At 45.8% G+C, this 24,829-nt stretch overlaps 1 protein-coding gene across 1 annotated transcript; it reads left to right on the top strand.

The window, feature by feature from the left end:
* The first annotated feature begins 6,504 nt into the window (after positions 1–6,504).
* On the top strand, positions 6,505–24,365 carry HAUS5 (HAUS augmin like complex subunit 5). The gene is made up of 19 exons (XM_015816089.1): positions 6,505–6,641; positions 7,522–7,584; positions 8,205–8,237; positions 9,367–9,391; positions 9,834–9,966; positions 10,164–10,317; positions 11,331–11,406; positions 12,607–12,686; positions 12,822–12,879; positions 14,324–14,451; positions 15,792–15,870; positions 16,110–16,255; positions 17,403–17,565; positions 18,002–18,082; positions 18,442–18,587; positions 19,099–19,213; positions 20,597–20,735; positions 23,497–23,629; positions 24,139–24,365. Exons 1-19 carry the CDS (start codon positions 6,505–6,507, stop codon positions 24,260–24,262), a joined length of 2,013 nt encoding a protein of 670 aa, XP_015671575.1. The 3' UTR covers positions 24,263–24,365.
* Positions 24,366–24,829: the final 464 nt, after the last annotated feature.

Here is a 24,829-nt window from a genome sequence, read left to right as displayed (position 1 = left end):
TTCTCAAATTCAAGAGCAGGCTGAAGTATCTAAAAATGATCCCGTCTCGGTATTTTAAATCCTTTGTACCAGTCTAATTTTATCAAAGATTAAGGTTCCTTAAAGTAACAGTATTGGGGAAAAATACTTTCTCCCTCCGATTCCTGGGTTTAAACCCTGCATTCAGTCATGAAAATATGAAAATAGTCCTGTTGGATCAGGCTTAGGCCTCTCTAGCCAGCATTCAGTCTCACTCCATCATGTAGGAAACACATGGATAAGAGGTCAAGGTAGGCCTCCCACTGCTGCTCCTGGGCACCCAGTAGCATGTGGAGATAGATTGTCCCATGCCTGAAAGCAGCATCAAGGCCAAAGGCCATTGATCTAAGAATTAGTCTCACATCCTTTGGAAGCCTTACAAACTAGTGGCTAAGATCACATCTTCTGGCAGCATATTCCCAAGTTTTATAACATCTGTAGTTCTCTGATCAATGTTAGTTTGCTAGTAAGTGTCCTTTAGTAGCCTCTAGTTCTAGTGTTATAGATAAGGAGAAAAATCTCTCCTGTTCATCCTTTCTTCACCATGCATATAAACCACAATCATATTTCATAAGTATCTTTTCTCTAAGGCAGTGTTTCTCAACCTGGGCAATTCTAAGATGTGTGGACTTCAACTCCCAGAATTCCTCAGCCGGCATCCGGAATCCACACATGTTAAGAGTTGCTAAGGTTGAGGAAAAACTGCTCTAAATAGTTTCAACCATTTCATCCCATCCTCATCAGAAGTCTACATCTGATGGCCTTCTGCTTCTTAGGAGGCAGCCAAGCCTAGAGGACACCTGCATTTGTCCAACTTTTAGATCTTGTTTCTCCCAACTTCTGGAAATGTTGGATCAAATATGCTGAATTATAACAGCCATCATCCCCAACCACTAACAGTCTCTTCAAACAGGCTTGGAGATTGGGGAATTGTATTACATTGCTTCTGAAGAACAACAGGCTAGTAAGATGGTCATTTAGATTTTTTTTTAAAAAAATCTCTCTATCCGGGGCTTTCTTATCTTTGCCTTGCAAAAGGAAATTTTTCTGCACCAGGAAATGCTTTGGATTATAAGCTTTCAAAATATTTTGAAATTGAAATGAATCCTTTGGGTATCAGAAGGAGAAAGTTAATCTCTCATTAAAGCACTTCTGAAACAGGGTCTTTACACTGCTCCCAAATCAACTCAGATCTGATATTCTCATGCTGTTGCCTGCAGTCAGCAGCTGAGGTCTATCCCAGACATGCAATAAGTAAATAAATGAACAAAATAAATCGACCTTTCCTTTTGTGAGACCGAAGCCTTCCAGAACTTGCGGATGGTTTGCTTTCTTATTGGGAGAATGAGTGTCTCATTTCACCATCAGTTGATGTTTATAGTCTGAATGTTCATGGTCCTTAAAGAGGGATGGTGGCTTGCCAGTTATACAGATCCCTCTCATAGAAATCAGTCAGATTTTTTTTTCAAATGTCCAAAGTCAGCTGCTGATCTACTTTTAAAACACCGCCAGAATTGGTTGTAATTGTTGTGAATTTTTAAAGTCCTTAGTATCTCATCTCGGGAAATCCCTGTTGCTTTCCTTTTTACTGCAAGGGATAAGTAGATGTGCAAAATTCTAGGCTGTTCCCCACCCACTGACTCCTCCTAAATGGAGTATGGCTGTTTCCAATTTATTTTTCTTTTTTCTCATTTGTCAGATGCCTGCTAGTTTTTATTGCTCCATAAATTTTCCTTTCATCCTCTCTCACTCCTCAGCCTCTCCCCAGCAACTTCTATCTGTCCTGCAGCCTAGATTTTTTTTCCTCTTCTTTTTCAGCAGTATGCAATCATGACTATAGTTATTAGTGAGATGGATGGGAATGATTGATTGCAAAACTGTTTGTGTGCTATCCTTTCAGGATTATAAGTAGCAAGAGTCTTTAAAACTGATCTTTACTTTTTGCAAATGCTTTTTCCAAGGTGGATGGTGGTGGGAGGGAAGACATAAGGAGAGATATGGTTTTTATTGTTCCAAAATTGCAGTATCTTAAGATGGGGCACTTGTTGATTTTTTTCCCCTTTTCTTTCTTTCTTTCTTTCTTTCTTTCTTTCTTTCTTTCTTTCTTTCTTTCTTTCTTTCTTTCTTTCTTTCTTTCTTTTTCTTTCTTTCTCTTTCTTTATTTCTTTCCTTCCTTCCTCTTTCTTCATTTTTCTTTTCTTTCGTTCCTTCCTTCCTTTCTCTTCCCCTTCCTTCCTTCCTACTTTTGCCTTTTTTTCTTATTTTTTTGCCTGTAATCTGATTTTATGATGGGCAGATATTGCAAAGTTTGCAAGTTAATGTCAAACTATTTGTATGGATGTGGGAGAAAAAAATGTGGTATGGAATTGCCCTTATTTTCAAAATTGACATTTGTTTTTGAATGTCACGTTAAAATTCCTGATTCTGAAAACATATTACTTGTATATCTCGAATCCATTTCTTCTTTTTCTTCAAAGAGAAGCCATTGATACTAAGGCTGTGATTCAATATCCACTAAGCTCTCCAAGATTATTTTTGAGAAGACATGTAGAACAGTGTTTCTCAACCTTGGCAATTTTAAGATGGGTGAACTTCAACTCCCAGAATTCCCCAGCCAGTCATGAATCAGAAAAAGCTTATCAGCTTTCCAAATTCAGCTGAGTGGTATGGGGAAAGGATTGCATTTGAATGCACACTTAAATAAGAGGCAGCAAGGTAGGAAAGAAGATCTGGGCTGGACATGGCAGCTTTCAAAGAGTTTCTAACATCTCAAAATTGGGTCTGTGATTCCCGCCCACCCCCCACCCCCTGCCCACACTCTCTCCTGCACTTGTATCTGAATAGGTTCAACTTTAATATATATTCCAAATAAATTATTACATTATGTCCTTAGCTTTGGAACTTGCAAGCTTTATTGCATTTCAAATGTATGCATTTACAAAGATTTTTCAGCTTCAATGCATAAATGTTGTGGTTGTTTCATGTCATGTATGTTGTCCCTCCTTTTGTTGACAAAAACAGCAAGGGGAGGGGTGTCCGTAGCAGATTGTACTGTAATTTATTTCTGTGATAGGCACTTAATAGGGCTTCCTTAATTAGCAGGTCTGACTGTAAATAGACATCTGACAGAGCATTTTCAACCCACATACAATTTGCTTTTGAATTATTTATTTTAGCATCTTTTCTCATGTACCTTACATGGAAAGGAGCAAGTAAACATATTTCTAGGTGTGAATGTGTTTCAGGCAGAATTAAATCTCTGCAGTGGTGTCTGGATAAGCAGACAAAGAATCTGAAGATGAACTCACCTGTCCAATGTGCAGTATTAATTTAGGAAAATGCTGGGTTTTGTATGCCTGTAGTCCCACAATACAGCAAATGTTTAATTACTTTAATCCCTCTGACTTTGTATCCTGAAAGAAATAAAAGGTCTTTTACAAATCCATATACTAGCCCATCTCCTTGAATAGCATCTTCAGATACAATAATCAAATCATCTCTCTCCAACTAGAGACAACCAGTGGCAAAGCTGGTTTCAGAGCAGTAATTGTTTCCTCTCCTAAACAAACCCTTTATTATTTTCTTTCCCTGCATCTTAGTATTATTGAGGTTATTTTAGAACTGATTTGTGCCCAAATCCCCTCCAACACACTTCGCTTTTCAATCCTAATGATAATAAATATTTTCTTCATTTAAAAAAAAAAACAGTTCTTATGTGGATGAATATATGTTTCACCAGAAAGAGAATTGCTTTTCAAACCAATGGATAGAAAGCTAAGGTTTGTTCATCATACTGCCATGGTTTGTTTTTTTTTACCATAAACATATGTCTTACAGAATAAGAAAGACATTGGGCTTTTCATATTTTTTAAGACTCTGGTGTCTCTTTACTTTTTTTCTAATTGACTGTAAATCACCCTTCTTGTGCTGGTTTTGGCCATAATAAAAATTTTATTTGATTTGGCAGATGGTTTGTTTGAAACTTGGCCTTGGGAAAAGGGCATTCTGTTTTTTGGAATCTTCATTTAAAATAAGAGGGATGATTCTAGAAAACAAAAAACATACTTTGCATTCCAAAGGCTGTGGGCATCACTCTCTACCCTGAAAAGAACCAAAGACACAGAATTTAACAAAGATTTCTTTCATCGGGGAGAAGGATATGTGGCATTTTGTAAGATTTGCATTCATTCATAGGTGTTTGGTTGAGTATAACTGGAGTCTTAAGTACCCTAATAAATGAAAAAAAACTCCACTGTTCCCACATGAAATCTAATAGCAGCAAAGGCAAACAGTACAGAAAAATCTATCTCCGTTTTTCCACTGAATGGTCGTTTGGGTTTTTGCAATCCAGATATGAAAGCCCTCACCCCACTTCAAGGAGACAGCCACCTTAAGATATTTTCTGAGCCTGAACTCACCTATTTCTGTAATTGTTGAGTTACCATAGCAAGGAGGACATGGTTACATTTCACAAGCTGTTCAGTTTCAAGAACATTTTTGAACAATTGCTGCCCCAGATACCTGCAGTCCTGTTTCTATCAGCATAGAGCAGGGGTAGGAAACCTTGGCTCTTTTATGACTCGTGGACTTCAACTCCCAGAGGAGTTGGCTGGCTCGGGAATTCTGGGAGTTGAAGTCCACGAGTCTTAAAAGAGCCAAGGTTGCCTATCCCTGGCATAGAGGAACACAGAGATGACCACTTGGGCTCCATCTAGGAAAATGAGATAGCGGGGAGGGGGGGGGGAATTAAAGCTGATGTTTGGTATAAGAAGGAAGAAAGGACAAACTTTGTCAGGCTTTAAAGATTCTGTTTTTATAGCCCAGTAGGCAACCCATGACCCATGGTCATCTTTTCAGAGATATTTTTCTACACACCATGCCTTCCTCACACTTTTGCACACCCAATTTTTCACCTCCCCCCCCCTCTGGACCATATAATCTCTTCTGCAAGCTTCTTAATGGTTGGCTCATTTCTTCCACAAGGTCATCTCCATCAATTGGGAACAATTCAGGTTCTGCTTTGTCCCACTGAATGAGAAAGGCTACCATTCTGGACTGGCTCTAGAAGAAAGACTTGGTGACAAAGATTTGTAATGGGCATATTTATTATACAGCTGAAATGCTATTTCTGTTCCTGACTAGAGATAATAACTAGAGCAGTGGTTCTCAACCTGTGGGTCGGGACCCCATTTGGGGTCGATCGACCATTTCATGGGGGTCGCCAAGCAAGGTTGTCCGCCATTTTTCCCCCCTTTTCCGGCAGGTGCCTTACCTCCCTTGGGCTGGACCAGCTGGTGGTCGGCCTGCTCCATCTCTGCCGCTTGCCAGCTACGCCTCGGCCAGCGCAGGGGGCGGAACCACGCATGCGCGGCGCTCCCAGGCAGGGAAAGTCCTCGACTTACGACCGGTTGGGTAGTCCTTGACTTACGACCGGTTTAGTCCTCGACTTACGACCGGTTGGGGTTGCGGCATTAAAAAGGTTGAGAACCACTGAACTAGAGAATGAGAGAAGATTACAATACAGGCCAGCATCCCTTGATTTAAAGAAATTGGTTTGGTTTTTTTTAAAAAAAAAATAATTTAATTCGTTTAGCAGCGCTCAAGTTACATAAGAAACACTAACAACCTACCTGGCCCATTGCAGTTGGGCAACTAATGTTAACAAACCAATATATAAATAAATCCAAACAAACAGATAATAACCTATTTCTAATAGGCAATAAATCTGTCTAAATTTACCATAAATAAATATACCGCATGTTGAATGACGTATCACGGTTAGCAACCTAAGAGGAGCGTTCGTATAGCATGCTAAAAGACACGCAAGTAATGCTACACTTAATGGGTGTGCCTGGTTTGCACACTTCAGGGACATCACGGCTTAGCGTTATTATTTTTTAAACCATGGTTTCTTTTTACTTCACAAAGCCGCCCTTAAACACGCCCCTACACTTTGCTCCGTTTACTGCAACCAGAAACAACCCAATTGCAAGAGTCCGACGTCTCCGCCCTCCTGTACTTTACAAGAGATTTCCCTCAGATGCTCTTGGACCACAACTCCCATCGCCCCCCGCGGAAATAGCCAGGGCTCGTGGTAGCTGTAGTCCATCCCCTCTTGGGTCTTCAGCCTAGCTGCGGGCAGGGATAGGCAACCTTGGCTCTTTTATGACTCGTGGACTTCAACTCCCAGAATTCCTGAGTCAGCATGGCTCAGCATGGAAACCTCTCCCTTTCCCCTCAGCGTGGCTGGCTCAGGAATTCTGGGAGTTGAAGTCCACGAGTCATAAAAGAGCCGAGGTTGCCTATCCCTGGCCTAGCGGGTAGCCACAAACTACACTTCCCATACGGCATCGCGAAGGGCGGCGCTCGCCCAGTAGAAAATTTCTCAGAAAAACCGCGCGCGGGCGAACCACATTTCCCAGCGTGCTCTGCGGGGGGGGCGGAGTCTGTCTCGAACGGCGCCGGAGTTTGAGACGGACGTGGGCGATGGCGACCGGTAAAAGTGTCGCGGGGCGGGGGGCGGCGTGGACAGGGGCATCGCTGGCCGAGGACCTCAGGCGCTGGGCGGCGGAAGAGATGAAGCTTCCTCCGGGCAAAGTTCCCTCCCAGAAGGCCGCACGCAGGTGGGTGAACAGGGGTGAAAAGGGGCGAGAGTATTTCTGAGCATCTGCAAAGTGCTCTCCCAGGTGAGCACTGCAGATTGGACTGGAGGGGGTGGATCGCTCCTCTCCTACCCTGGGTCCCCTTGCATCTTAATAATAAATTTAATTGGCCCTCAACCGCAGATGAAGAATGAATTGGTTATGTATAGGCAGCATATAGAATAGAATAGAATAGAATAGAATAGAATAGAATAGAATAATAGACGACGACTAGAGAATAGAATAGAATAGAATAGAATAGATTATAGAATAGAATAGAATAGAATAGATCAGGGGTAGTCAACCTTGGCTCTTTTATGACTCGTGGACTTCAATTCCCAGAATTCCTGAGCCAGCTTAGCTGGCTCAGGAATTCTGGGAGTTGAAGTCCACGAGTCATAAAAGAGCCAAGGTTGACTACCCCTGGAATAGATTATAGAATAGAATATCTTTATTGTCATTGTGTATCTCACAGCGAAATTAAGTGCTGTCCACAGTGCACACTGCAGACAAGTAAAATCTGCAAGTAAAAACATACATTATATACATTTTCATATTCTATTCACCAGTGTGCTGCCCCTAATATTGCACTTCAATGTTACACTATACAGTAGTATTTAATATGGCTACAGCTCTGGAATCAAAACTATTTTTCACTCTATTTATCTTTGTTTTCATTATCCTGTACCTTGTGCCAGATGGTAATAGTTCAAAAAAAAGGAATGTTTTAGGATAGGATTGTAGGTTCTAATAATTTGGACTTCCTATCTGGAAATATTTTGACAAATATGTGAAATTGTATGATATAATTACCAACATCATGGATTTTTACTTCTTCCTCTCTCTCATTCTTCACCCTCAGAATGTGCTCAGGTCAGTGTGCTGACATCTGGAAGTACATCATCCGCCACGTTCATCATCAGAGGTAGGAATACCAAGATGGAGATCAGATAGTCAGAATTTTCCTTGGGGCTTCTTCTACCTTTGTTTGGTCTGTGTCCTTTAAAGGGTTTAGAATTCTAGATTTGAAGTCCAGAACTGTGCAAAGGATTTGGATTACAGATCAAGGAGTAGAGGAATTTCTTCCAGCAGTACATGGCTATAGATTTTTGTTTGGCATCTTATCTGGCATTCATTGCCAACAGTCTCGAAAGAAAATGGGCAGCTTTTAAAAAGAGGTTCTATTCTCTGAGTTAAGAAAATAGAAATTCTGTATTTGTACAATACTCAATACCCAAATGAAATGGCTTAAATAACGGCCTGGTTCATGTAACATTGTAAGATTGTGACTGGGTTTCCTTTAAGTAGATGAACCACAAATTGAGTATTAGCATAGCCTAGCTGGCGATGTAAACCCAGCCACAGTGTTTTTTTCCCCCTTTGTTTTACAAGTATATAGATAGCACTCCAGCACAACATTCTTTGCAATATTTTAAAGCCGGGCTTACTTCTGTTATTTTGACCCACATTATTCTGCACCTTAAGCACATTTTTCAGAGTGAATCCTGTGCCCTGTTAAACACTTTTATCTTGCTTATATTGCAGGACTGTAAAGAAGATCCGTGGGAACATACTGTGGTATCCTTTTCTTAACATTTTTTTCTGGATAGAGTCCAGTTTTCTTCTTTCTTTCCCATAATGGGCTTGAGAGATTAAACCCTGAAACCCTCAACTATCGTGAATACTTTTCACCCAATACTTCCTATAGGTTGGAGCAAAACAATGAAAACTGTTGCAATAATAATATGGTCTTAAAAACACCTCGGTTGTTTAAATCTGCTGCTAATGGTGGAAAGAGAAAGAGATTTAAAAGGCTACCTCTAATCACACAGTTTTGCTGAAACACTGACTAACCCAGTGCTTCTCAGTCTTGCCAACTTGAAGACGTTGGCAACATTTGAACTCCCAGAATTCCTCAGCCAGCTGTGCAAAAGTCCACACGTTTTCAGGTTGCCAAGCTTGGGAATCACCCAAGGGCTCCCCCTTCATAAGATGCAAGTCCTCCCTTGCTTGCTAAAATAACACCTAATAAAGCTGTTTCTTGTCCTGTGGTCGAACGGGGATTGTGATCTTGGAATCTCTTGAACTGCTGGGGGGAGCCTAGGATTTTGTTTCGTATACATTCTAGGGCAAAGGGGCAAAATTGGTGCAGAGTAAGCGATTGAAATATGAGAGCGTTGTTCAATATTCTGCACAGTTTAATACTTGCAGATGCAACAATGCATTAGGTTTATTCAGAAAAAACATTGGCAATCAAAAGTTGCAAAGGGTGTAGGGAATGGCTTTGGAAAAACAGGAAGGCACTAATCAGAGAAGAGCTTGAGCCAGGCCAAGAAAATAACTTGAAAAAACATTCAGAGAACCCTTCCCTATTTCACATAAAGATAAAGTGAGGGATGGGGGTTGGACATTCAGACTTACCAGATTCTTTTACTAGATCCGCCCCAGTAAGGATAGTCCTAACCAATATGGCATTGGTCTGCGTTTATTGAGCTGACAAGTGTGCACCAAGGGGAATGTTGCCATGTTTCAAAGATGTCAACCATAATACAGAGTCTGTCTGCCACATAGTTTTCTCCCCTCTGACCAGCTGCTCCCTTTCAAAAGGAAGATGTGCTGGTTTTTACAACCTTACACAAGGCCTTGCCCAAAGGAATTCCAAACCAGTTAAAGATTTGCATCCTTGATCCTATTTTTTGTTATCTAGGTATCAGCAGATGGAAAAAAGTGAGGTGAGTGAGAACAACATGAAGCAAAACATCTACTTTGCCTCCAAAGGTTTGGGCCTGTAGGTGGGGGAGTGTGGCTCGCCTAATGTTAAGACTACTATGTCTTCCATCAACCTTGACCTGGTGCCCATTGGGATCCAACAATAGCAGGAAGATCATGGGCATGGCTTCCACCACTTGGAAAGTTCCATGCTTGAAACTGTTGGCAGTTAATGTAAAGAGGTGTGAATGACCTGGGCGGTCTTCTACGACAAGTTCTGCAAGGACTTTTCTGGGCCTCCAAAGAGAACTACGGCCATCATAGCAAGGATGAGCTTCCAGCTGTGGACCTTTTAAAGAAGGAGCGGGAGGGATCATTCTGTGACTCTGCTCAAGTAGGAAGCAAGGACTAAAAGATGGAGAGGTGGCCTTCTTCGTAATGTTACAGATTGATCTTTCTTCCCAGGGCAAGCCCAGTGACTCTGAATCAGATAAAGAACGCCGCAAGCATCTAACTCAGGCCATTTCTCGCTTGAAGGAAGAAATACAGCAGATGGACCTTCAGATAGAATTGGGGCAGCGTGAGCTTGTAACCAGTGGTGAGTTGAAAGCAAACAAAACATTTTCATTCCGCTGTGAACTCCTCAGAGGACTGTTGGGCTGTGTTTATAAGCCACCTTGGCTGAATCACAGCATCCAAATACATTAAAACAGAACAAGTGAGCCTCTGTTGTAGGTTCAGCTGTTCACATGTTACATACCCTGATTTGCAACTATTGTTCTCCTTGGCATCTAGAGGTCACCCTGGAAACGACTCAGGAAAAGATCCGGGATGCCAAGCAACGCAGTTTGCTCCTAAAGGCCTACTCCACACGGGTCACAGCAGAACGCCAACAATTGAACAAGAAAGCTGCACAAGTCAAGGGGCGTTTGGAGCAGTTGGAAGAAAAGTATGGGCTCTGTTTCTAGGTCCCTTTATCTCCTTGGCAAGAGGGGATCTGGTAGCCTCCTGGTTGGTGGAGCTTTAGTGTGATGGAGGAAGAAAGGGCGATTATTAAACTATGGCTTGATTAACCATGGATTAGTGAGTAGACACAATATGCTGGATTCAAGCGATATGCTAAGGCAGCCTTCCCTAGGTCAGTGGTGGCGAACCTATGGCACGCATGCCAGAGGCGGCACTCAGAGCCCTCTCTGCTGGCACGCGCACCGCCACCGCCAGCAGCAGGTCCATCAGGCCGACACCACCGCCATCCGGAGCAGGAGCCCCGCCCAGCACAAAGGAGGCGAAGCGGCCGACTAGCAAGCTCGAGTAGAGGTGGTAGAGCAGAGGTCACCAACCATTGTCGATTGGTGGACTGGAAGAAAAGGGAGGGGAAAGCATTTTACATGCGTGCATGCGCGCACGGGGCAGCGAGCACGCACGTGCTGCAAATGGGGCGGGGCTAGTGCCTGCGTGATACTAGTCCTGCCCCATTCTTGCAAGGTGCAGCACCTTGTATCTGCACCCTGTGGTGTGGCGGCGGCCGTTTTTGCGCCTTGCAGCATGGTGGCCCATTTTTGCACCCCCGGTTTTTGCGTGCCAGAGGCGGCACTCAGAGGCGCCTCCCTGCCCCCCCCCGAGGGCACCACAATGCTGATGGGCCCCTGGCACTTTGCGATAGTTAAGTGGGTTTGGGGTTGCGGTTTGGGCACTCGGTCTGTAAAAGGTTCGCCATCCCTGCCCTAGGTGGTCATTTCCAGAAGTGTGGAATCCTAGCATGATTAAGGAATTATGGGCGTAGAAGTCCATGTTTCTGGAATTTGCTAAACCAGTGCCCAACCAGCTACTTTATGAATTAGCACAATGTGTGTGAACCAAGCCGATCTCTTTTCAGCCAGCTGGCCTGGAGAAGAACATGGGTGCCCTTCAAGTGTGGAAAGCAGATGTCCAGCTAAAATCTCTCTTGTGGTTTTCTTTCAGGAAAGCCAAGATGGCCGTGTGTTTTGGTGGCAAACACCCAGAGTCTCGGTTCCCCATCTCGGAGTCTGAAGTCCTGGTAAGGCCTGATTACTCCTTTACAGAAAAAAGAGAGAGAGAGAGAGAGGCTTTAAGTTGTATAGTTTGGGGAAGAAGTTCATTGATCGTTCAAAATTACCACAGCACTGCATTAATGGTACTTGTGTCCAGTTAGGGCCATTGAAGCACCCCTGCACCAGTATTTATAACTACAGGGTATGCTTCAACTGCCCCCCCTCCCCAATCTCTGCCTTTTTTGGACACCCTGCACTGCACTCTCTCTGCTGCTTGCACCTGATCTTTGCTATCTTCCTCTGCGGGCTGCGCTCAGCCTGGCCCTTCACAAGGCCTCGCATAGGTTCAGGAGGAAGGCCTGGCACAGCCAGCAGGTGCCTCGCAGAGGGCCAGGCCAGGCACACCTCACAGCAGCAGGAGGAAGAAGATGGCAGAGGTCAGCTGGGGGCAGCTAAATGCAGGGTGGCCAAAACGGCAGAGATAGGCAGATGGGCAGAGTGGAGGTAAGCGAAGCAGGGCGGGAGAACCATGACGTCCTGGCCCCACAGCCAAAACTACCAGAACTGCTGTCACTAAGCAGCATAATCACATGATGTTTTGCCTAACAACTGTGTCATTTAGTGACAGAAATTCCATTCTCAATTAAGGTCATTGAGCAAGGACTACCTATACTTGGTTTTTAAGAGGCACTTCAGAGATTGCATTCCAGGAAGAGAGAAAAAAGCTAATATTTTAATTAACTTGGATTGATTAAAATGTGTTTGTTAAGATGATACACCCCACTGTTCATAATATCATCTCTCTCCTGTCATATTTTAGCGTTCTATGTACTTGTAATAATATACTTTAATGGAAGAGAATCTCTGTAGCTCAAGAGGTGAACTGTGAAGTCCTTGGTGCTCTCTGAGCTGGGTTGTTTGCCTGCAGATGTTTCATTACATCATGAGGCATTGATGATATTATCTAACGTGGTAATGAAATGTCTGCAAGCCTCGTATCACATTCTGATTCAATACTGATTTTAGCCAATTTTTTTTGTCTTGTGTTTACTTTTCTTAGTTATCCTATCGTTGTCAATATAGTTTTGGATGTTTTGAATATTTGAATACCAGTTCTCTTGCACTGGTTAGCAACCGCAATAAAGTAAAGTATAAAAGAAGGGAAAAGTGAAAGATACGGATTGTATAAAAGGTTCAGCCCAGGTTTTATGCCTTTTTTCCCCTAGCGGGATGTCCAGGAAGGCTGCCAGCTGCGTTTCCAATTCCTGAAGACCCTTTTTGAAGACAGCATCTCTGGGCGCACTCCGTAAGGGTCCTTCCTCTTTCTGCAATTTGCCCCTTTTGCTTGGGAAACAAGACAGGTCTAATGTTGTGTGAAAAATACCCACACACTAACTTTCTCTTTAAAGTTCTGATGTGTTTCTTTGGTTCTTCCTGGCAGAGGGGCGAACGAGAAAGAGATGAATACTACTTACCAATATTGGCTGAGCATCGTGGAGGTAAGGCAGAATAGCCTACTGGAGCAAGGGTGGGGAAGCTGATGCTTTACAGACATTGTTCCCATTGTTCCCTCTGGTTGGGGCTGCTGGGAGCTGTAGTTCAACCAGATAAAGAGAACCTAAAGCAGTGCAGTACAGCGTTGGTAAACAATTTTTTGGGGCCTTGGAGATGCTCTTTGCGCCTTCCTTAAGAACAGTAGAATGCTTAGCCTGACAATATCAAGGCTGCTTGATACAGCGGGAACATTTAGATCTGTGCTTCTCAGAGTTGGCAACTTGAAAATGGGTGGACTTCAACTCCCAGAATTCAGGCTGGCGGAGGAATTCTGGGAGTTGGAAACATTCCGAGTAACAAATACAAGATTAAAAAGCAACACAAGAAGAATACGTAATGATAAGCCACAATGGTATAATAATAGCCATAAATCTCTGCAGGGAGCAAGGTGATTATTTTATCCTCCAGACCAAAGAATCCAAATTTTTAGCCCAGTCCACTCTGGGGTTTGCAGATGAGGCAGGGGTTGAATTTGATCTGTTGGTAACCCATACTTGTAAGGTTTGCTATACAAGACATCCCCAACCCCCAGGCTGCAGCCCACTACCGGGCTGTGGCCTGTTCAGAACCAGGTCATGTGAGTAGTGGGCCAGCAAATGCAGGTGTGCCAAGCCGCCACTTGTATGGGCCAGTTCCCTTCCCCCCACCCCGGGCTGCCAAGCCGCAAAGTTTGGGGACTGCTGTGCTATACCATTCAGGTCTAGCTGTTCCCTTGATGTGTCAGTATGAAAGGATGATTATGCTCACATGCTCTTATCCTGCCAAGGATTTTTTATGTGCTGGTTACTCATCCTGGCTGCTAAAAACTTCTTCTCCACCTTACCCTCTGCTTAGTTAAGTTTTTCTTTTCCCATTCATTTTAGGAGGCTGGTGGGTTTTTGTTTTTTTTCCTCCCCACGTTTTAGCCATTCGTTCACTATACAGTACTTCTATAAGTCTTTGTACTCTAATGCTTTGCAACGTACCAGGTTTCTAGATGTTTAATGTATAAAGCTCCCCCCTGGACATTGGATCATAGCAGCGTCTTACTTCGCATTCCGTTTGTTTTATTCCAATGGAAATGGCGTCAAATGGCTTCTCCCTGCTGAGTCAGGGATGAAGCGATTGCCAGTCGAATTGGACAATTGTCACTCTGGATTGGCTTCTGTATCCCATTCTTGTATCTCCAAAATATCTTGGAAATTGGGAGAGAGGGGCATTGGGGTTTGGGAAAAGACTGGATGATGCTGTGACCCAGTCTGGAAGAATTTCAATATAAGAATCGTTCAAGCTTCTAAAGAACAGCGCTGAACTCGACAGATAGGGCATATTACTAGCTGTAGCAATAGAGGCTTGGCATACAGGTTGGATCAAGGACAATCTCAGGTATTGTTTTGCATCTTCCTACAGAAAGTGATCGGTACCCATCCTGCTGCCCATGTCCTTTCAGCTCTGGAGCACTTGGCCCTTCAGAACACAATGAAGCTGCAGGAGTTGACGGACAAGATCAACATCCCCCAAGATGTGGCTGCCCTCAAGTAGGTCCTATCTTTTGGCTAAGAAGGACTTGATGATGGTCCTTCCCAGGTAAAATTGAAGGCACCTCCAGAGCTAGCAACAACATTCAGCATCCTCACGAAATTGCCAGGATCGTAGCCCTTCTGAGTGCATAATTAACACTTTCTACTTTCTGCTAGTTAAATACATGCCGGTTGACTTAGGACCAGTCAGATTTCCCAGAATGCATTGGAACTCTCCCAAAGCTCTAGGGAATTGTGGGAAGCATCTATATGTCACCAAACCAGCCTCCGCTCCTAAAAAGCATTGCTGCTAGGTAAACCTTGCCCAAAAGAAAGTATATGGCAAAGCAGTGTTTTTTTTAAAAAATTGCTTTTCGGACCCCTCCCATTTAAATAAATTGTGGAAGACCCCCTCCCCCCAAAGAGCTTTCGCTTGTATAGGTTACATTTATTGATATTTACCATATTAAAAATGAAAACTGGCACATTTGTAGAATATATATTTCCAGATATAGAAAAGTAGAAATAACAGTATTAAACCCGCTAGATAAAAAATACATTTTTAATGAAAAAACCCTATATTTTTAAAACAAATGAATATAATAAGAAGAGTGATACTGTTTTAAATTTCTGCAAATAATTTCAATATCCGGCAAATAATTTTGATTTCACAGGCCCCTGAGAGGGTCTTGGGGGAACCCCCCGGGGTTCCCCAGGCCACGCTTGGAGAAATACTGTGATAGAGGATAAGGCAGTGGTGGCGAACCTATGGCACGGGTGCCAGAGGCGGTACTCAGAGCCCTGTCTGTGGGCACGCGCACCGTCGCCCCAGTCCTAGGCCTTCAGCTGGGTTTTATAAAACCTTTTCGCTTTAGGCCTCTGCCGCCGTGTACAAAAAAAAATGATTCAATCAGTCAATTTCAACTTCTCACGGGGAAAAAAAAGATCTCGCAAAGTTGGAATTGATTGATTGAACTTTTTAGTCCCACTCATTCTGCCATTACCACCGCAGCCACGCCCACCCAATGGGCCACACCCACCCAATGGGCCACACCCACCCGGCACCCGATGATGCATAAGTGGGTTTTGGGTTGCAGTTTGGGCACTCGGTCTCTAAAAGGTTCGCCATCACTGGGATAAGGATTGAGATCGGGAAGACTTGGATTTGAGTCCTAACCTTACTAGATATATGGGCCAGGCACATACATCTCTAGTTACCTCTTGTGAGTGGGTGGAAGCCCAGAGTTGCTGCAACAGTGAGATGGGTGGCCCATGTATGTCATAAATAAATAAAAAATTGGTTCTGGATTTTCCAGCAGCACGTAAAACCTGTAAGCCCCGTTCTGTCCTCTTCCTAGGTTCCATTATGACAGCACACACCTGCAAGATGTCTCGGATTCAGTGGACGAGCTGCCTTCCGTCCGGGTTCTTATTCAGGTGAAATAAATTGGATCCCAGAAGAGACTTTCCCAACTTCCATTTCGCAATTAGAACCATCTGTTTCACGATCAGAGCAGCTCCCGAGAACTTAACAAACGGCCTGTTTCTGGATGGAACATTCTGACTGGGGGTGGCGGTGGTGGTGGTTGATAGATAGAATTCGCCTGGTGGATTTCCTGTGCACTGTATAAGAAAAAATACCTTTTTTCTTGGGCTCTTTTCTTTGCCTGGGACAGGAGGGCTGGAGCAAATGCGAGATGCTCTGCATGCAGCAGATTCCCCTACACGCTGTGGAGAAAGACCTGCTGGCACGCCTTGAAGCCCTCGTGAAGGAGATGCACAGTCTCCTGTCTGATGGATCGGAGCGCTCCATCCTGGCCAGGTAAAGAGTCTTTCCAGATGTGCTTCAGACGGGATGATGACTGGGTAAGGGTAGTTTTGGGGTGGCTGTCCAGGCCCACAGGGAACCCTCAACCTATTCGTTTAGCAACCCTTTGAAGTTACAACAGCAGTCCTCACACTTACGACCATTGCAACATCCCCATGTTCACAAGTTGGGCTCTTGGGAACTGGCATGTATTTACCACTGTTGCAGCATCCTAGGCTCAACCGATTGCCCTTTGTGGCCATCCCAGTCTGCTTCCAACAAGTAAAATCAACGGGGGAAGGCAGATTGGCTTAATTAAGGCCCTCAATTCGAAATTGGATTTGCTTGATCGTTAAGTGTGATTCACTTAACGATTGCAGTGGTTTGCTTAACAACCAGGGCGAAAAAAGATCATAAAAATCGGGCGACCTTGCTTAGCAACGGAAAATCCAGTCCCAAATGTGGCCGTAAGTCAAGGATCACCTGTACTTAATTCCCAAATGTTTACTGAAACAACCAGATCTGTAAGTTAGGCCAGCGGTCCCCAACCTTTCCAGCTTGCCGGCCTGGCTGGGCGTGGGGGAGGAAGGCATTGGAGTGGCAGGCATGCACGTGTGCGCACAGCTCCATTAGTGCGAGGGCAGTGTGCATGCATCCACTCGCATGAATGGAGCTTTGCGCACGAGCGAAGGGTGCTTATGATCACACGTAGAGGTCCACTCGTGTGAGCGGCAGGCGCTTGAGCTAAGATAGGGGTAGGCCACCTTGGCTCTTATATGACTCGTGGACCAACTCCCAGAATTCCTGAGCCAGCATGGCTCAGCATGGAAACCTCTCCCTTTCCCCTCAGCACGGCTGGCTCAGGAATTCTGGGAGTTGAAGTCCACGAGTCATAAAAGAGCCAAGGTTGCTGACCCCTGAGCTAGGATGTCAAGCTCCACTCGCACGAGCAGAGGGCACTTGTGAATAGAGCTTCACGCGTGAGTGGAAGTACCCTCCACTCATACAAGCGGAGTTTTGCACATGCACATTTGCCCATTTCTCCCCCGGCCCAGTTTCAAACAGGCTGCGGCCCAGTGGTTTCGAACCGGTAGTTTCAAAACTCCGCAACCTCGGGGACCCCCGAGTTAGGCTGACTCAGTCCCTCCCTCTCGCAATCCAGAGCGGCCTTTGAGATGGAGCTCCGTGCGGTGAGGCTGCGAGGATACAGGGATGGGCTGCTGCTGGGCTGTCAGGAACTGGAAGAAGCGGTGAAGGCCCGGTACGCAGAACTGCAGAGCTTGCAGGCGAAACGCCAGCGCATTTTGGACTTCCGCCATTTGGTGGTAGGTATGCAGAAGGAGGAGAAAGGATTGGGAGGAAAGAGGGCAGGCTTTTAGTTCAGGAAACTGGTAGGCACAGCCCAAGGTCAGCAGCAGTTGTTTTATTTCGTGGTTTTCTATCCTTTTGTCCCGGGCAAACGTTTATTTTTTTTTTTATTTTTTTTTTTTAAGGAAAAAAAATGACATTTTTAACCCTGAAAACAATTTTTTTTTCAAACATTTTAAGTAGGTGGACTCTTGTAAAAATTAACACCTTGCAAGTTTTGGCTTTGTTTTGAAAACAATTTTAACTTTTAAGAATGCTTGTGTAATTGAAAATACTTTGGAAAAGATAAAAAGTCCTTCAAGTCCAACTCCTGGTATTGAGGGAAGGGAGAATGTGATAGTTTGTTGAGGGACTTTCATCCTGTGGGTCTACTTCTCTGCTTCCCTCCCACAGAATGAGAAACAGCAACATGTTCGGGCCCTTATCAAAGGCACTTCATATATCAAATCCCAGCTTCGCAAGGACCAGGCTGAGGTGAGATTGCCATTCAGCCCATCTGCCAGAGGCCTTTGCTCATCGCCTGTTTGACTCCTTTAAGATTCGAGATGTTAAGATTTCAAACCTTCAGCATACAGATTACACCAGGGTTTCCTAGCCTGGGCAACTTTAAGTCCTAGCCTGGACTTCAACTCCCAGAATTCACAGCTGGCTGGAGAATTCTGGGAGTTGAAGTCCACGCATCTTAAAGTTGCCAAGGTCGGGAAACCCTGGATTCTGTTCTGAAGCCACCGCGCTTTTTAGAATCCGTGGGATTACTGACAAGCTGCTTCCCTGAAAATTATTTCTGCGCTTATTCGGAACCCAGTTGACTTACAGCTGTGCTTCTCCTTCAGATCCAGGATTTCATACAGAAAAAACTGCTCCCTCAGGCCCAACGGGTGCAGCTGGAGACCCAGCAGCTTCACGACAGGATAGGCCGTGAGGTCCAGCATTTCAAAACCATTGCCTTGCCTTGTCTGCCGACTCGCCAGATAGCTGGGTGAGTCATCTCCTGGCGTCTCCATGTGGCTGGGTGTAACTCTGCTGGGCGGGCACGGGGTGGGGGGAAATGTTTTGAGTCCTTTTCCAGAGACTTTCCTTTTTTTCCAAAGCTCGAAAGAACCCTATGTTACTACCCTTTTTTTTTTTCCTTTGAGAAATAAATCAGCTGGGAGAAATGACTTGGATGGCTTGCCATTTGGTGAGGGAGGCTGAAAAGCAGGTGGTCTGCCAGTGAAAGCAGTAAAATAATCCCGTTTCTCTTCTCCTGAGGGTCATTTCCTACAAATGGGGTTTACCGAACGTAATTTTTACCTTTCTTGGCACTTGTCTTTCCTTGATGTAAAATTCAGGAGTACTTTTGGCCCCGGATTTTTTGTATATAAAGAAAATAGACTTGATTTTCTTTTTTAAGCGTGGAGGATTGGCATGCCTTAATGATGGTCGATGGAATGTAGGTCCAATTGCAGGGGGGGAAAAAACCCCCCCCTCTTTCTGCCATTGTCTTCCAGGTCTCAACACATCCCAGCCCACAAACTTTCTATCCATTGCTTAAGCCGGACAGCACCGTCCGAAAATCGGGCCTTCCTTAACGTATGCAATGGAATTAGCTTTCCCCTTTATAAGGTATGATATGCCTCTCTGGTCTGATTTGCTGAATTCATCTAGGATGAGTCAAGTGAAACTCTTTTGGATTGTTTTAGAGACTGTTCACCCTCCCTTCCATTTTCCAGCTTAATCATAATCGTTAAGGAATGGAGACAAACTTTGAGGACGGGGGGAATAAAGCGGAAGCAAAAACCACGCTTGTTCTATGGAGTGCAAAGGGCGAACGTATCAAACGAAAATCTGATTGATGTACATTTCACTCACCGCTACTAATAAAATGGTGTCTTGCAGTCATTTTCCCATTTAGGCATCCTGAAAACGACTAAGCTGATTTTAGAGGAGCCCCAGGGCCATATCTACAGCTTTGGAGAGCCACTTGCAGCCATGTAGTGGTTCTTGGCAAAAAAAAGGGGGGGATTGGGGAGGGGGAAACACCCATCGGGGAAGTTGGATTTGCCGCCCTGAGTCCTACGGGAGAAGGGCGGGGTATAAATTTAATAAAATGAAATGAAATGAACTGCCACACAAAGTATAAAAGAGGTCCAACTCAACTTACAGTGGAAACTCCAGTCCCAATTGTGTGCATCAGGAGTCCCTGGGCTGGGGCCCACCACTGGGCCTTGAGCTGTTTGGGAACCGGGTTGCGGATGTGGCAGGCAAGTGTGCACATGCACATCCCCACTTATGTGAGCAGTGTGTGAGTGCGTGCACACACGCTCCACTTGTGTGAGCACCATGCGTGTGTGCTTGCCGCTCACGCAAATGGAGCTACATGCCTGTGCCCACTGCTCGCGCAGACCCATCCCCTCTCCCGACCCCCATCCTCCCGCCAGTCCGCAAAGCGGGAAAGGTTGGGGAACTGGTATGCATAAGTCAAAGACTACCTGTATAATGCTGACTCAGTATTCAGCTTGCTCTGAACTGCAGTTACAGCAGCATCTTTTCTGTAATGCTGTCGCCGTACTAGAAGCCTACGATGTTGCATTGATTTCTTTTTTTTCTCTAAGTGGAGAATGTTGCATCTGCCTTTCATGAGTTGCGTTCCACTTGAGGCTGGTCTGGAATCCCATTTCACGTTCCTGTGATCCATGCAATCTCATATATGAGCCGTGGTGGCGCAGTGGTTAGATTGCAGTACTGCAGGCTACTTCTGCTGACTGCCGGCTGCCAGCAGTTCAGCGTTTCGATCCTGACCGGCTCAAGGTTGACTCAGCCTTCCATCCTTCCGAGGTCGATAAAATGAGGACCCGGATTGTTGGGGGCAAGAGGCTGACTCTGTAAATCGCTTAGAGAGGGCTGGGAAGCAGTATGAAGCGGTATATAAGTAAGTGCTATTGCTATATGGTATCTGTGAGTGGTCTTTCTCACTCTGGGGCCTCTGCTTTCTTAATCTCCCTTTAGGCTCCTGAACAGCTCCTTCTCCATATGGTGGAGCTGAAGAAGATGCTTGCTTACGTGCGTGCCCAACTGGGCTCCAAACAAAGAGCTTTGGGAAGTCTGCAGCACCAGCTGGATAGTGCCCCAGAGCCTGATGTACCATGTATGGAAACTTCTCCCTTTTTTTTTTTTTTTTTTTTGCTGTTCCTGCTGCTTCTTCTCTCTGACCTTGTGCTTTAGTTAAAGTTTTCAAAAGCAGAGGTCATATCCTGCTTCAGACTTCCAATCCCCTCTTCCTGTCCCAGTTTGTAAGCAAAAGGAGACAGTACCCCAGGGGTATTTATTTATTTATTATTTAAATTTATATACCGCCCTATCTCCCTTACGGGACTCAGGGCGGTGAACAGGCAATAATAAAAATCACAATAAATATTGAATAAAAAGCCTGCTCTAAAATACCCCATATAAAACCCCTAGCAAAGCCCAATCAAAACTACGCCAGGCCGGCCGTATGGAATAGATGGGTTTTCAAGGCTCGGCGGAAGAGGCGCAGGTCCGTAGTTGTACGTAGGTCGGGGGGGTAGGTCATTCCAGAGGGCAGGAGCTGCCACAGAGAAGGCTCTCCCCCTGGGGGTCGCCAGCCGGCATTGACTGGCCGACAGCACCCTAAGGAGGCCCTCTCTGTGGGAGCGGACTGGTCGAAGGGAGATATTTGGTAGGAGGCGGTCTTGCAAATACCTAGGTCCATTGCCATGGAGCGCTTTAAAAGTTGTTACTAACACCTTGAAGCGCACCTGGAAGGCCACCGGCAGCCAGTACAGCTCGCGCAGGAGAGGTGTTACATGGGAGTATCTATTCTAGAGGCCCCCAAAATCCCCCGCGCGGCCGCATTCTGAACTAGCTGGAGCCTCCAGGTGCACCTCAAGGGGAGCCCCATGTAGAGAGCGTTGTAATAGTCCAGGCGGGAAACAACGAGGGCTTGAGTGACCGTGCGTAGGGTGTCCCGATCCAGAAAGGGGCGCAACTGGCGTATCAGGCGAGCCTGATGAAAAGCCCCCCTGGCCATGGCCGTCACATGATCGTCTAAAGACAGCCGAGCATCCAGGAGGACGCCCAGGTTGCGGGCCCTCTCCGCGGGAGCTAATGACTCGCCCCCGATAGCCAGAGATGGAGCCAACTGGCTATGTCGTGACGCCGGAAACCACAGCCACTCGGTCTTGGACGGGTTGAGTCGAAGCCTGTTCCTCCCCATCCAGACTCGCACGGCCTCCAGGCACCGGGACATCACTTCCGCGGCATCATTGGGGTGGTCCGGGGTAGAGATGTATAGCTGGGTGTCATCTGCGTACTGATGAAACTCTACCCCGAAACCACGGATGATCTCACCCAGTGGCTTCATATAAATGTTGAACAGGAGAGCGAGAGGACCGACCCCTGTGGTACCCAAGTGAGGCGCCTCGAGGTCGACCTCTGCCCCCCTGCCAACACAAAAGGGTAGGTAACCTTGACTCTTTTATGACTCGTGGACTTCAACTTCCAGAATGGCTGGCTCAGGAATTCTGGGAGTTGAAGTCCACGAGTCATAAAAGAGCCAAGGTTGCCTACCCCTGCACTACCCCATCCTTATCCCACAAATCTAAAAGCCACACTGAAGGGTGAACATTTGTAAATATTTCTCCACACCTTTTACACTTGCCACATCCCCACTTGGGGTGGTTTTTCATGACATGGCAAGTCACAATGTGCCCTGCCACGAACGGGGGGGGGGGGGGGGGGGGGCAATGAACCTTTTAGCTCCAGCTCTGATTTCAGGGATGGAACTTTCTTGATTGCACCTCTGATTCTATGGCACCCCAAATGAAATGCATTGCTTTGGATCATGTGAAAAGGGCCTTTAAGGCTGGCGGGGTCCTTGATGTTCTCTGAGCTGGGTGGTTTTCTTGCAAAGGTTTCGTGCATGCTAGCAGTGATAATGTTACCAGGTTTGGTAATGAAACGCCTGCAAGAAAAGTACCAAGCTCAGAGAGCACCAAGGACCCCACAGTTCAACCCTGCGCTACAAATATTCACTTCCATTGGTACCTTTTCGGCTTTTTTAATGTCATTTATCATTGACATTGAAGTCAAGTTGAGATGAATTTTATGCTGCTGGCTTAATGGAATGTGTTTATTTCCTATTCCTTTTGTTCCGTGGTACTCATTTATTTATCTTCCAAGCCACGCCGACTCTATTCTTCCTTCTAAGCTTAGGGTAAAAATAAATGGAGAGCCAGTCTAGGTATTGTGGTTGAGGCATCAGGCTAAAACCCAGAAAACTTGTGTGTTCTAGTCCCACCTTAGGCCCAAAGCCAGCTGGGTGACTTTGGACCAGTCACCCTCTCTCAGCCCTATGAAGAAGGCAATGGCATACCACTTCGAAAAATCTCGCCAAGAAAATTACAGGGACTAGATCAGGGGTAGGCTACCTTGGCTCTTTTATGACTGGTGGACTTCAACTCCCAGAATTCCTGAGCCAGCGTGGCTCAGCACGAAAACCTCTCTCTTTCCCCTCAGCATGGCTGGCTCAGGAATTCTGGGAGTTGAAGTCCACCAGTCATAAAAGAGCCAAGGTTGCCTACCCCTGGTCTAGGTTTATGCTAACCACACAGCCCAGCTCCCTCTAGGATAGGGGTAGGCAACCTTGGCCCTTTTATGACTGGTGGACTTCAACTCCCAGAATTCCTGAGCCAGCATGGCTCAGCTTGGAAACCTCTCTCTTTCCCCTCAGCATGGCTGGCTCAGGAATTCTGGGAGTTGAAGTCCACCAGTCATAAAAGAGCCAAGGTTGCCTACCCCTGGACTAGATCCAGGAAGTCTCCAAGAACTGGACACGCTTGAATGGGAGGAAAAAGGATGGCTAAGCTGTTTTTCTTCTCCGTCCCCAGCCTTGGTGAGAGAAGTGCAGTCCCATGACCAGAAACAAGCCTTTGAGTTGCTGCCTCGCATACAATGCCTGATGGAACAGTGCCGGTGTCGCGTCGAGCGTTGGCCTGAGATCCAAGCTACTCTGGATGCCTGGTGAGTGAAGGAACCCTAGCAGGCATTAGAGCAGCGGTTCTCAACCTATGGGTCGCGACCCCATTTGGGGTCGATCGACCATTTCACGGGGGTCGCCAAGCAAGGCTGTCTGCCATTTTTTTCCCCTTTTCCGGCGGGTGCCTTACCTCCCTTGGCCTGGGCCAGCTGGTGGTCGGCTGCTCCGTCTCTGCCGCTTGCCAGCTACGCCTCGGCCAGCGCAGGGGGCGGAACCACGCATGCGCGGTGCTCCCGGGCAGGGAAAGTCCTTGACTTACGACCGGTTGGGTAGTCCTCGACTTACAACCGGTTCAGTCTCGACGTACGACTGGTTTAGTCCTCGACTTACGACCGGTTTAGTCCTCGACTTACGACCGGTTGGGGGTCGTGGCATTAAAAAGGTTGAGAACCACTGCATTAGAGGGCCTGGTCAAAGGGAGGAGTGTATGTGTGTGTGTGTGTGTGTGTGTGTGCCACATTTATACATCTTTTCTGTTCCCTCTCTTGTCTAGGTGGGAACAGCCGGGACAGTTTGTTCTACCGCAGGAGCGCCGCCACGGTTTCACCTTGCAACAGTGGCTGGAGCGTTGGACCTTGGCTGCCAAGAACCTGCAGCAGCAGCAGATGTGGCTTTGAAAAACAGCCCAAAGCCCTGCTGAAGACAGAGCAGCTACGCCTGTGCTTCCATCCGGCTGCTAAAAGACAGCTCTTAATTTCATTAAAGGGAGTAAGCCGTTTTCAGCACTTCCCCTCCCCTTTCTCTCTCTCCCCCCTCCCCCTTTTCTTCAAGGAAGGTTGGGGGAGGAAATAACGTTGAAGGTACATCTCAACAAGTAGCACCTCTGTGTTTTCTAATGATTTGAAATAAATGTTAAGCGTATCCTCGTTTCTCTGGCTTTACCTTTTTTTCTAACCTTTTTTCCTTCCACAACAGCTAAGAGAAACATAATGCTTAACATTCTTCTCTGTTGTTAGACCTGGCTTTTTTCATTCCCTTCTTGGTGAAGAAAGAGGGAAACTTTGAACTGGTTTGTTAGCCACAAAAGAGCTGCTTTCCCTAAATTTCCTAAATGTATTGTCCTTCATCCAAAGGAGCGTTCCGTAAAGTGGAAGGCCCGTTCTGTTACTGAGCTCCAAGAACATTTCGACCATCGCCAGAGTCTCGACGTGTTTTGAAGTAGCAAGGAGACAAGCTCATCGTTT

Source organism: Protobothrops mucrosquamatus, unplaced genomic scaffold, assembly GCF_001527695.2.
Source record: "Protobothrops mucrosquamatus isolate PMUCROS unplaced genomic scaffold, P.Mucros_1.0 scaffold399, whole genome shotgun sequence".
In the NCBI taxonomy this organism is placed as follows: domain Eukaryota; kingdom Metazoa; phylum Chordata; class Lepidosauria; order Squamata; family Viperidae; genus Protobothrops; species Protobothrops mucrosquamatus.
The sequence above is the reverse complement of the archived record's forward strand: the minus strand, read 5'-3'. Positions and strand labels throughout refer to the sequence as shown.

Coding starts and splice junctions, on each gene's coding strand:
- HAUS5 (XM_015816089.1), top strand. CDS start 6,505: ATGGCGACCGGTAAAAGTGTCGCGGGGCGGGGGGCGGCGTGGACAGGG. Junction 9,967..10,163: donor GCGTGAGCTTGTAACCAGTG/GTGAGTTGAAAG, acceptor CTTGGCATCTAG/AGGTCACCCTGGAAACGACT. Junction 18,083..18,441: donor TTCGCAAGGACCAGGCTGAG/GTGAGATTGCCA, acceptor CTTCTCCTTCAG/ATCCAGGATTTCATACAGAA.